At 41.5% G+C, this 13,822-nt stretch overlaps 1 protein-coding gene across 15 annotated transcripts in view; it reads left to right on the plus strand.

Annotated features, from left to right (window-relative positions):
- Window positions 1–13,822, plus strand: part of ARID1B (AT-rich interaction domain 1B) — a 405,620-nt gene that overhangs the window by 362,893 nt on the left and 28,905 nt on the right. For all 15 annotated transcript variants that reach the window (XM_073337738.2, XM_073337743.2, XM_073337748.2 and 12 more), the window contains 2 exons: window positions 6,074–6,283; window positions 9,880–10,084. In XM_073337738.2, the coding sequence (XP_073193839.1) occupies window positions 6,074–6,283; window positions 9,880–10,084 (415 nt within the window). The remainder of the gene's footprint in view (window positions 1–6,073; window positions 6,284–9,879; window positions 10,085–13,822) is intronic.

A 13,822-nucleotide genomic window follows, 5' to 3' on the forward strand; every position in this document is an offset into this window, starting at 1 on the left:
GGCTTATTTCTTAAACTAGGAAAGTATATGTCATTCTTTTATTTAAAATATAACTTCACTCAAGCAAAATACTATATTATAGTTATATATGAAATATAATGCTCTTTTTCAATTTTAATGCATAGTTAACTTTGCAGCTAGTCTTCAGTAATGCCTTAGTTTTCACAAGATAAATTGAAGAGCGCAACTCAAGGCGAAAGCAATTTGGAGAGGGGAAAAAGTCTACCAATCCAGAGCCTGAAAGTATAACATCCAAGACAGGGAATGTTATTAATCACTATTATCTTGTTGCAGCAGATAGACCAGACATTAAAGTTGTCCCCAAAAATGTTTATAGACTTCACATGGCAATTCAGAGTTACTAACTTTTTGTTCCTCTGAGAAAGTAGTTAAGCTCATGGCATTTTATCTGCAGAGACAGCTTTCTTCATGGAGGGTGACATTCTTGCTAGTGTAGAGGGTCCATACAAGTCCTTCTGAACCACATTTAATAGGCTCAAGTGGATTTTTAGAGTTCTTGTGCATTCCCTCTGCACTGGTGTGAATTTCACCTTAAAAGGCCTGAGGAGGTATGTAGCAAGTATAAGCTCTGCAGGGGAGAACAGGGGAAGTATAGGGATGAAATGCACCACCTTAATTTTGATGTCCATATGACATTGACTTTGAGTCTCAGAAGGCAGCTGGTGTTCTTTACGCCCTCCAGGTCCCATCCTGTCTTAATTTTAATAAAATTTCTGAATGGACAATGCTATAAACTGGTAATGGGAAATTTTCTTTTCTTTTTTTTTAATGTTTCACTTTTTCTTTTCTGGAAGATTGGAAAATATTTTGTCCAGTGAATGTGCATTCCTGAGCTCATTTTAATAATTTGTTAATAAACCACAGGGACCATCGTGAGCATATATGTTTTGTTCCCACTTAAAATTAACAAAGACAATTAGAATATATGTGTGAAGGATGTGGAATGCTTTATGGTTTTGCTTTCAGGTTAAACCTCCTATTCCACATTCCCCTCTCTTCAAATGCAATGTTACACCTCCTGTTCAGAGTTCTTAGCAATGATTCCATAACTTCAGTTAGCTTCTCAATACATAGTTCGAGTGACTAGAGTGGTGCTGGTTTGGAGAACTACAGAATTATAGAAAAATAAGAAATGTCAACCAGCTGATATCTTTTTATCTGTGGAGGCCAGACTGTTGGATAACTTTGTTTACAGCTGATATTGACAACACTAGTCTGACTTTGATTGAAATTATTATTGGGATTCCCCATTCTTCCCAGTGATATATGAAAATAGCCTGTGCTGGCTAATTTATTCATCAGATTATCCAAGTGCTAAGGTTCTGATAGAGTTCTTGGCTCCAGGAGTGAGTGTGGGCAAGGGGGAGCATGGTCTGTGGTTAGCTTTGCAGAACCCCTGCACCAGCAGAGTGGGTCATTTTGTTCAGTGATTCCTTTATGCAAGTGCGGAGGGAGAAGATGCAGAGAAGGGACTGTATAATGATATACATTGTGGGATGCTCCACCTGGATAGTTACAGTGGCATTGCTATACTGTAATCAGTTATGTAAAGAATAAAATGGCTTAAAAATTCATTAAAATAGAATATGAAAATATGTGAGTGTCTCAATATGAGAGAGACTGTGAGCAGGGTCATTGACACAAATTAAAACAGTAGGGTTATGAACCCCCTTAAAATGCTCTGAAACTGTTCACTGTATGTATCTATGTACCCATATTACAGTAGAGATAGTTGAATGGTACGTTTTTCCAACAGTGCTTTCAGTGAGAGATTTGCAATCTGTGGAATCCTTCAGGCAATCAATAAAAATCTCCATGACTGTGCATTGTCTCTTGAAAGCACGAAGGAGTCTTTTGCAAGCAGTCTTTTGAGATTTCAGCCATGCGCAGTTTTGACTGTATGTGTACTCTGTGTGTGTGCGTGCGTGTGCATGTGGGTATATAATCAAAATAGGTCTTTATTATTATATAAATATTAAGAAACTCTTAAAGTGGGATTTTCAGGCTGTGTTTTACACACACATACACAGGTGCAAACAGACATAACTACCTGCAGCTAAAATCTGAAAGGAATTGTTGGAGGAGACAATGAACTATCAAGCAGATACCTTGGATTGCCTGAAGGATTCTTGCAGATTTACCATAGGAGATGTGGTAGATTATTGTTCTATGAGGAGGCATCAGTGTATGTTTTGGCGTGATATAAATAATATACAAATTAAATATGGAAATGAGTTTGCTTCTTCTCATCTTGTTTCAAAAGCCACCACCCACTTTGGCATGACAGGATCTCTCCACAGGAAGGTCCTGGGGCTAGAGTAGCAGAGGTTAGGGTTATAGGCACTGTTCCCTCTAAGCTGTGCGGGTGTGTGCACACACACATATCCTAAACCCCACGCCCACTGCAAAACACCGCATGCACAACAATTTGCACAGAAGAAATTTTTTTCACGCATGGACTGTCAAAAATTAGAGGGAACATTGGTTACAGGGGAATTGAAGCAAGGTGACAGAGCAGGGATCGGCAACCTTTGGCATGCAGCCCGTCAGGGAAATCTGCTGGTGGGCCGGGATGGCTTGTTTACCTTAGCGTCTGCAGGTTCGGCCGATCGCGGCTCCCGCTGGCCGCGGTTCGCCACTCCAGGCCAATGGAGGCTGCGGGAAGCGGCGTGGGGCAAGAGATGTGCTGGTCACCGCTTCCCACAGCCCCCATTGGCCTGGAACGGTGAACCACGGCCAGTGGGAGCTGCAACTGGCCGAACCTGCCGATGCTGCGGGTAAACAAACCAGCCCGGCCCAGCAGCGGATTTCCCTGACGGGCGGCGTGCCAAAGGTTGCCAATCCCTGTGATAGAGCGAGGTGTGACAAACTTGCCTAAACCCTCTTGGTTATTTTAATCAGACCATAAATGCACTCACAAAGAAAAATGTAGGATAATTGTTATTATTCCAATATTGCTTGGTGCTCCCATTTTAATTAAGTTAGTCAGTAGTTATGCTGTAATAAATCCCTATTTTCTAAGGTTTAAAACTTACCTGCTCTAGGCTGAATCTGGCCAAACAGGACTGCAGTTTGTGTTAGTGTGTGAACAAGCTTGTGTAAAATCTGTCATTTTGCACAAAGTTCAGAAGAGAAAAAAAAACATTTACTTTGGGAAAAGGGTGTTGTTTTCCCCCAGTGCATTCTTCAAAGATTAATGTTTTGTTTTAAAAGAAAATTACAGAGTGAGAAGCACTTCTTACCTTCTGCAAACTTTCAAAAGTTTTCAGATTATACTGTCATTTTGGAGTCTGCTGTCATGTTACAGAAGAGCAACATAATTTGATGTGTTTTGGTGGGATATACTATAGAGATAGTATAAGCCCAGTATGAAAGACTGTAAACCAGTTGCCATTTTGCAGTGATACTGGTTTAAAAGAAGAAGAATTTTACAGTGTAAAACTTTTCATTTGAATTTTAAGCCTGAAAATTCTTCTACTGGTGAACTTGTATAAAAGCGTAATAGAAACTAGTTTATTACCTCCTACATTAGATGTAAGTGGAGATAAAATTTGCTATATAAAACCTTGTAGTTCCTGCCTAGAATATAGATAATGATGTCTGTGACATCACAAATGTGAGACTGTGAAATTAATGCTGGTAAAAGGTAGAATCATTTTGTTCTTCACTTAAGTGGGTAGCACTGTAGCTCCACTCTGCTCTGCTATTCAGTGTTATATGCTCATCCCTAGGTTCCTATTTGAGAATAAAATATTTAGGATTATGACTTGTCCACTTACTGTCCATCCTCTTTTTTTAATTTTCCTTTCCATTTTAATAATCTTTGAAGTAAAAAGATTACTGCTTAAATACTGTTTAAAAGCAAAATGCTCCTAAATGCGTGGGATGAAGCAATTTCAGTTACAGAACTGATATCACAACTACATACAGAATCATTAAATTTGTCCTTTCACAGCCTAATCCATGGGGCTTATGCCAGTGCACACACCTCCCTCCATTTAAAACCGGTAAACCACATTCAGCCTTGGCTCCATTGACTTCCAGGAGAGTTGCAGCACAGCTGAATTTGGTTCACTGAATTCAATATTGCACCTCCTAATTTCAAAATGTGAAAGATAATATTACATACATATCAGTAGGGAGGATTACAACTGAAGAAATTAGAAATTCAGTTAGCAAAATGGGGAGCTTTTCAGGAGGCTATTTATTTAATTAAAATTAATATCCATTCACTGGAAATAACAACAACAATGGAACTGCAGGGTCACATCCTCTTGGCTCTGATTCTCTTCCCTCCTGGCTCTTCCCCAACATTGTCAAGTTTCAGGCAGAGACCAGAGTGAGATTTGGAGCTCTTCAGATTTTCCAGACCAAAGTGTACAAGGTGATTGGTGGCAATGCTTTATGTGAGCTGCCGTTGGCTTTCTGAACACCACAGTAATCAACAGGCTAAAGTTATTGGAAGCTGCGTGTCTCCACATTACATGTTGCATCGTGCCATAGTGCCAAGCCCCGTTCAGAACCCTGTGATCAACAGGGAGCTCGTTCTGTACTCATCCCAAAGTACATTTGGGAATTTTGTTTAGAGCTGATCAGTCCAAAACTTTTTTTGCTTATTTTAAAATATTTTACCCTACAAGGCAAAAAAAAAAAAAAAATAGAGAAAAGTTAAGAAGGGGAAGGGCAGTGGGTGGACAAGGATAGGTGGAATGTTTACCTCAGCCGGGGCCACACCTCTGATATGTTATATATACAGAATACATTTCCTTCTCCATGATGTCATGTGAATATCTCCTTCCCACATACCTTTGTGTTCAAATGTCCTGATCATGTCTAATTCTGAATAACACCAAGTTCACTAGGGGGCAAATCATCTCCCCTCTTCTGTAGGGGCAGAGGGCCCTCTTGCAGCAGAACCCAGAGCACTTATCCTGTGTGGAAGGGGGACACTACTGAGAGAGCTACACATGAGTGGGGTGCAATCCCTGTGAGTCACAGAGCCCAGCACACAAGGGTCTCTGCTTGCGTAGCAAAGGTGTGGTGAACGGGTCCAGGGCAGGCTGGTGGATGCACTTCTACACAGATCCACCAGCTGTTTCCTCTCCCTTCCCTTCCTTACAAGGGGAGGAGGATGAGGTCAAATTAGAGGAGTAACCACATAATGGTTCCATTCCTACTACTCAACAGAGGGAGAACTAATTTTCCTCCCACCCTCCACTTTTGTGGATTTTCCCATTGCCTGGCCCAGCTACTTGGAAGGGGCTCTGCTTCTGTTTATAGCCCTAATTTTCATCAGTGTGCTATGTATGCTCTTTCTGCCCACGCTGAATACATGTGATGGCTATACTCTGTGGTTCTCTTTCACGTTTGCAAGTGAAGAGAGTGGTTACTCATGACCAGTACTCAAATTGGCTGGTATGAGAAAATGACAGTTGGTTCCCTCTTCTGCGGTTTGTTTTTTTTTAGCCAGCCATGAGGGGAAGAGTAGGTAAGACATAGTCACCTACCTCTGCCCAATTCCAACCCTGCTCCCAAAGAAGGTTGGTCGTCCTAGCTTCTGCTCTAAGCTGTTTCTTCAGAATTCCTCTTCTGATGGAGCATTTTAGTGCTTTCTTTCTTTCAGGGTGTTCTTTGTATTATTACAAGTTGTTCAAAAGAGGCTGATTTTAATGTAGCTTAATTTAAAATTGTAAAGCTCTTTGAGATCTGCGGATGAAAAGCACTATATAAAAACTAGATATTATTTTTTAAATGACTTGAGGCATCATCAGAAACTTGCCTTCTGGGATCCAAAGCTCAGATCAATGAAAGAAACATAAGAAAATAATGAAAATGGGGAGTTTGGGCCCTTTATTTAAAATCATGTAACTTGCAGTATATGGACAGAATGTACTGTTTGTGCCAGAACTAGTAGCCTTCATTCCTGACTGTTGTGTGACAGCTTTAGTTTGTTTGACATCTTCTCTTCTTCAATGTTGTGAGTATCTTACTTTCTTTTCCTTTCCCTTCCCACCCTTCCCCCAACTCTATTTTTTTTCATTTTGTGCTCTAGAAATCAAGTTCCTCCACCACAACTGGAGAAAAGATCACAAAAGTCTATGAGCTGGGAAGTGAGCCAGAGCGCAAGATGTGGGTGGATCGATACCTCACCTTCATGGAAGAAAGGGGCACGCCTGTGGCCAGTCTGCCGGCTGTAGGCAAGAAGCCACTGGACCTGTTCAGGCTTTATGTCTGTGTCAAAGAGATCGGAGGTTTAGCACAGGTGAGCAGAAGTGCATGAAGGCGTGGGAAGTGGCATGGGATGAAGGCGCGGGAATGAAGGTGCGGGAAGTGGCGTGGGCCCAGGGTTGAAGGCAAGGTCCACACAGGCACTCGGTTTGTGGTAGATTTACACTCCAGCTTGCCATGAACTCAGTGTTTATGTAAACAAGTCCTGAGGTTCATTTTGGGCTGCACAAGTGCTCTCATAGTGCACAGTGTGGCTCTAAATTGCCGAGTGTCAAGGGAGCTTAGGCTGCTGTCTGATCAAGGGGACTCTAGTAGTGCTAAGAGAGAATCAGAAGAGAAGGCCATTGGATTAAAGAGAAGGGTTAGAAACATGGAAGAAGATCAAAACAGGTGATGGAAAACAGCTATTCTAGAGATGGAAGAAAAGAGAGAGCCTGAAATCCATCCATCTCAGACAGGAAAATGCCTCTAGGAAAAGTCAGTTCAAATCTCTTAGGAAGTGGCAGGAATATTTAATGTGCAAGCAATGTCTGTCCCAAACCATTCTTCCCTCTGTGTGTTTAGATTGTACACTCAGCCGGGAAGGGACTTGTGTTTTCCTCTGTTTGGAAAATACCTACCACATGTTTGGCACTGTCTAAATCTATATAAATACAATAATAATAAATAATGGGGAAACCTAACCGAAAGACAGGAAGGTAGACTGTGGAAGGGGCTGCAAATAAAAAAGACATAGAAGTCAGAGATACAGTTTGCTGCATTGAACCTTGTCTTTCCCACCAAGAGTAAATATGAGGCCTGTGATGTCACAGGTGAGAGAATGTGAGGTTCCTTTTCCCACGTGCGACTTGGGGTTAGTAATAGTTGCCTGACTCACACAGGTGCTGTGAACATTAACTTATTTAAGTTCAATCCCATTCGTGTCTTTAGAGCCGGGTTGATCCTTTAATGTTTGTGGAGCACTTTGAAAGGGTAAAGCACTAGAGTAGATGCTAAATATTAAGTAGTAGCATTATTGGATTTGGGATTCAAAACCTTCTTTTTGCCTTGCTGTCTCTTTCTTATGTAGTATGTTTTTCCCCCTCCACCTAAGGCCCAGGCCTGCTGTGTGCTGAATGCTTCCTATGAGATGGTGAGAGCTCACAACTCGAACTGAATTAAGGGGAATTGAGGGTGATCAACACTTTGCTGGATCAGGCCCTAAATTATTAGTTAGATGTAACTAAAATACACATGAGATTTCTACACTAAAACATACAATCTGAAAACAGAAGTATGTTAAATTGAATTGGGCCCATGGAAAGTGAGCCCCTGGTAACCCTCCCACCTAGCCAGTTCTGGAAACCCACTTCCAGCAGTGATTACTGCTGATTTTAACAGTAGTACTGTATGTAGCATGATGTAGCATATTGAATTAGATCATGGTCTTTCAAGTCCAGTGATGCTAACTGGTGCCGCAGAGGAAGGTAGAAAGATCAAATGTATTGCACCTTGCCACTTGTTAAATGCTGTCCAAAGGTGGGATTCGATCTTGAGTTTTGCAATGACCAGCTGATGTGTGCCCCGGAGTTTCCCTTAGCTTGCAAACTTTGTTATTGGTCATAACACTCTGCAGCCTCTTTTTAAGACTAGCTATAGCATTTGTCTCAGTGTCTAAAGAAGCTCAAATGCTTCTACACAATTGGTTAATATTAAACCATTAAATATGAGGCAAGTGGGAGTTGAAATTTGAAATCCTAAAAAGGCCTGCATGTTTGTTTACAACAAGGTTAATTTCTTTTTTAAATTTTAAAAAACACATTTTGGGGCCCAAGCTTACTTTCCAGTATGGACCAACATATATCACCGGTGAGGAGATGCTGTCTGACTCAGACACAATTTTGAAAGTAACTTGATTTGTAGGTTTGTAGGCTACAAATGTTGATAGTTCGCTGTGGGCCTGTTAACATGTATTCTCTAGTTAGGGCTACAGAGAAATGCACGTGTTCGTCTAATGAGATTTATTTAAATATAGTTGGATGGTGCCCACCTGAAAAGCATAGTTCCCCCTACCACTGCTCTCCACGTTTCATGATCTCTGCCCAGTGAGTGACAGGATGTAGATGTGCAGCGATGGTGCGCATTTATCCTCCTGAAGTATTGCATTTCACGGTACACCAAATAGCGCTTTGCTTCTCTCTTCCAAATCCATGGGTAGACCTGCTGTTGGCAGCCTTGTTTTATATGCCAATATACTGGACATTTAGGCATTGAGTACTTCTGCGTGCATTACGCAGTGTGTTCATTGTATACCACGTAGTGCTAAGTAAATGGGCAAAAAAGGGCGGTGTGATTGGAGTTTTAAGTCTCAAAAGTGCCAGTTTATGAAAATCACTTTCTCTTTGACCCCTGGGTTGCTGCCAGATGTACCTGGAATACACAGGGAAAATAAAGCTCTTCACTCGACCATGCCAGTCTGCATGTTATTAACTCTTTTGCCAAGAGAACCGTCCTGTCTGGCAGCTGTGAAGGGGCTATTGAACACAAAGATAAAAACTATATAAATATCTTCTTGGCTGGCATATAAGGTTGGCAACAGATATGACCAGTAATAAACTTTGTAGCTATTTAAGCTAAGATAGGATGATAAAATCTCATGCTTCAGGATGTAAACTGATCATAGCATTCAAGAAGTAAGCTCCCCCTACCCCCCACGGGATATAATCTTAAGAGACACTGAGCACTTTCAACTTCCATGTACTTCAGTGGTGCTCAGCACCTGATAGGATCACACCCAGCACTGCACATCTAGCCTGATGCACACTGGGGCATTTTCACCTTTGTTTAAAGGAAAAATACTGGTCATTACTAGAGGGATTGCTGGACCAATGGTCTGATCTGGTGTGGTAAATCCAGTGTGCCTCAATTTAAGAACGTACTTTGAACAGTCCCTTTCAATACTCTGGCATACACAGCAAAACAAGGCTCACACCAATGGCATGCTTGTGCCAGCAGAACTATAATACAGAACATTACTGCACTGTCCCAGTGTGTTTGAAGTCTGTCTTAATTAATAAGAAGGGGCCTCACTTGACTCTGCATCTCCTGTTGCAATGGGATCATTGATCAATCCCACAAGAAGCCTTAAAGTGAAAGGATTTGAACCAGAAATTACAGGCTAAACTATCTGACAGCTGTTGGCTGTTCTGGAGCAAACGTTTTTCATATCAGTGCTGAAACACTTAAACTGCAGAATAACATTGTTATTGCTTTTTAAATTAGTTTTTAGAAGCTGCTTTTTTAATTAGAATAGGGGTGTGTGTGTGTGTCAGAGAGAGAGTCAGTGAGTGTGCATTTGAATGGAGATAAATAGCTAACTGAATAGCACAAGCCTTGGAAGAGTGCAAGGCATTTAAAAGATGCACCATGCAGAAGACTCTCAACAAGCTTTTTATGTAGCTATCAGCAGGTTCCTTAATGGGTTTATAACTGTAAACGCTGTCAGTGCATTACTGAATGGGGGGAGTAATGAGCATTAGTTAAAAGAGGCAAATAAAAAAAGTAAACCAAGACATTAAGTGCTTTTTTTCCTCTTGGCTTTAAACAAGCTGCTTTGCTGCAAACCAATACTTCTGCCATTTATTTTGGTAGGTTAATAAAAACAAGAAGTGGCGCGAGTTGGCAACCAACCTGAATGTTGGCACTTCAAGCAGCGCAGCCAGCTCCCTGAAAAAACAGTATATTCAGTACCTGTTTGCCTTTGAGTGTAAGATTGAACGAGGGGAGGAGCCCCCTCCAGAGGTCTTCAGCACTGGAGATACTAAGAAACAACCTAAGATTCAGCCGCCATCTCCTGGTAAGTAGAAGAACTGCAGCCTCTTATACAATAATTCATTAGACTACATCCTGCATCTCAAATCTCCTGTCCCAGCAAACATTTTAGAAGCATCCCTTGCTAACCTTAGATAAGCTAGCTAAATAAATACTCCTTGGGAATCCTATTTGTGTTCTGAACTGGCTCCAAGACAGCATGAAAGTTAACTCTAAGGGGTAGGCTAGAGATGTGTATATGCCCACACATCTTTAAGCATTTCTTTTTCTCTGTCTGAAAAATACAAGCATTCTAACGATCAAACTGTTAAATGGAAACGAATAATAAGAGCAGTGTTCTACAGGGATTTTCCATCCCTTGCATTCGCTCTCTGTATGACATCAGATACCTGGGACTAAATAAACAAATGAAGGAAGGGCTGGATTCTCCCACCCACACTTCAACTATTGGAAATCTGGAGCTGAGTTTCAATGGGCCTGCTGGCAGGTAAAAGAACTACTCAGTGTGAGTAAGAATGGCAGCTTTTGGTCCAATAAATGGAACTCAGCCTGCTGCTCCGCTACTGTTTATTTGAAATACTGGCAAATGGAGAGAGTTGAGAGACTAGAGAACACCCATAGTACAATATCAAGCTTTGTAGTTTAGAATATGTCACTTTCCTCTGCCATTGTTGCTAATCCTGTGTATTAGATGGAGTGCTAGCAGCCTGCATCCTATTGTCAGCTGTAGAAGGGCACTGCAGTCCAAATGGTTGATTTTGGTTAATGAATCTTCATGTACAGTATCGTGCTTAAAGTAGTTAGGAGAATGAGATTTGATTTTTTCTGCCTGCATTCAACTCAAGACTCATAAGATGACAATCATGATTGACATTCAAGCTAGAGAAATCTAAAGGAGTAACATGTTTACATGTGAAAGAATAAATAGTAGGTATTGTTGCCTTTTGGAGTATTTAACTTCTTGGCTTCAGGCAGAAGAGGAAAAGAGGACTTTTAATTGGTATGCACTATTTTCTGTCTGCATGAAATCACAGAAGGGCAAAGACTTTTGTAAGTGTGAATCAGAAAAATGGAATTCTCAGACTCTTTCCTGGTGTGGAGTACTTTTTAATACACAATAATCTCAGATAAATAGTGAATGGGGAGCATTCACTATTACACAGGCCACCTCCTCCCATTAGCAACATAGTATCATCCCTGTGAAAGTGACAACAGTTGCTTACATGGAAATGTGAAATTAGGAAAGTATTTAATATAACTTGATTTCTTTTAGCAGCTGGAAATAAGGAGAAGAGCCAGGAAACCAGCCAGCTGCCCCCTTAGTTTGTGACCCTCTGTCATAGATATTAGAAATAGAAAAGACCTATTAAGTCATGCAGTTACATTCAGTTGCCAGGTAGGGTTATTCCTTCTGATGATCTCTGTGGTGCTTTGTCCAGTATTGTAAATGTCTCCAGTGATAGGATTTAAACTGCTTTCTGTTTAAACTGCTTCCATAGTCTAATAGAATTCAGTATTATGAATTTTTTCCTGATATTCAGTTTAAATTTACATTCCATCACCACTAAGTTCACCCCTTTAAGCACGCTAAATGTTTATACCTTACAAATACTTAAGGTTATCATGTACCCCAGCAATAGGTATTTACTGTATCAAGCAAGTATGTTACTCTGAAAAACAAGTTTAGGAGGGGGAAAGGCCCACGTATTGGATAGCTCAGTGGTTTGAGCATTGGCCTGCTAAACCGAGGGTTGTGAGTTCAATCCTTGAGGGGGCCATTTAGGGATCTGGGGCAAAAACTGGGGATTGGCCCTGCTTTGAGCAGGGGGTTGGACTAGATGACCTCCTGAGGTCCCTTCCAACCCTGATATTCTATGACTCTATAAACAAGAGCAACAGTCAGAGTATTTGACTCCCTAGAGGAGTTTAGATTAGTCAACACACGCACTCTTATTCGAAATTGAAAGCTGTTGAATTTGGCTGCATCACCTACAGCAAGGACCAGTAAATGGAGCTGAGACCATTAGACTCATTAGGGAGGAGGAAAAGGAAATTTTTTTTTAATTAAGCAGCAAAACTAAATAAATATTTCGCTTCCCTCTTCCTCTCCCCAACTCCCTTACAATGTTGCCATTCAGTAATTTTGGTTAGTGGTCCAGGAACAATCATCATAAAACTGTCTGAATTTTGAGTTAAAGAATCTTGATTTAAATATCCAGACCTTGAACAAAAGCAGAGAAATGTCATGGGCTGCCCTGCAGGTCCATGTGCACCTTGAAACTGTAAATGAAAACTGCAAAGTCCAAGTTTGAATTTATCACAACATTACATTCAGTTCAAACAAGCTGTCTGGGAGCAGAACTGAAACTATTTTTCCAAAATAAAAACACAGCTGGACATAGGGACCAGAAGAGGGAAGGACTCAAGCAAAGATCTCAAGGTTTATTTTGTTTGGTGGAAAAGAACTTGTGTCACTGAATGGGCTGCACTTCTGTGTGGAAAAAGGCTTTCCCAGTGTGTATCAGCTTTAATACATGAAATCCTGCTGAGGTATAGATGCTGCAGAAAGTACAGGGCCTGTTCTCTTAACAGCTCTTTTTTTCTTTTTCTTCAGTTTATGGCAACATTAATGTTTTAACTGCACAAAAGCAGTAGGATTATAGATGTACTTTAGGTAATCCATCCATCTTTGGCTTGCAAATAGAGCAGGAGCCCACTGGAACAGGAAGCAGTAGACTAAAAGGTTCTTGCTTTTAAACATTAAGACATCATGAGATTGGTTCTGTGCAGGACACCCCTGTGCTGGACATAGCAGCCTTTTTGAACCCTGCTTCTTTAACTGCACAGAACCAGTTGCGATATTGATGCCTAAATCAATACATGAGGAAGAATTGCCCTAAAGGGAATTGGGTGTAACCCCCTCCTGTGACAAATCACCTGTTTCACAGCTGATTCTGTGAGGCTGAGGTTCAGGTGATAGCTTGACGATCACATGGTCTCCGTGAAAACCAGCAAGTAGCTCGGTTGCTAGGAAGAGGTTTCAGACAGTAGAAAGGATCCTACCAGAGTCTCTGGGTCAGGGGAGGAACTGAGGGCTAGATCCACAAAGGTACTTAGGCGCCGAACTCCAACATTTAGGTGCCTCCAGTGGGCAAGTGCCAAGCCACCTAAGGTCTATGGCTACCCCACAGCTAACAAGCTGCTTTGTGCCTTCACTCATGCCTAAGCCCCAGCAGGATTCTCAAATGAGTCATTCACTCGCAGGACCCAAGCCAGTAAGCATATCTCTGAGCATGTCTACTGGATCAGGACTTGCACAAAAGACAACCGGGGGCAAGCAGTTTTTCACGCATGTGCATGTCAGTCTGTCCTCAGAGTACCCAGTAGCCCAGTGGTTAGGGAGCACTTCCCTGGGATGTGCAAGACGCAGGATCAAATTGCTGGTCTGCCTGATTTGGAACAGGAATTTGAACATAGGTCTCCCATGTGAGTGCTCTAACCACTGGGCTGTTGAGTATTCTGAGTGGGGTCTCTCTCTTTTCTCCTGTTGGAACTGTTTCATTGTGTATAAATAATTAAATATATATTTTGGAGGCTGGACTTGAACCTGTGTGTCACACCTCCCCGATGAGTGCCCTTAACCACTGGGCTATAAAGTCAAAGTCAAACTCTCTCTCTCTCTCTCTCTTTTTTCCTCCCCTTCCCCCGAGAAAGGACTGACCTGGGGCTATAGAGTCAGTCTCTCTCTCTCTCTTCTTCAGAA

Source organism: Lepidochelys kempii, chromosome 3, assembly GCF_965140285.1.
Source record: "Lepidochelys kempii isolate rLepKem1 chromosome 3, rLepKem1.hap1, whole genome shotgun sequence".
In the NCBI taxonomy this organism is placed as follows: Eukaryota; Metazoa; Chordata; order Testudines; family Cheloniidae; genus Lepidochelys; species Lepidochelys kempii.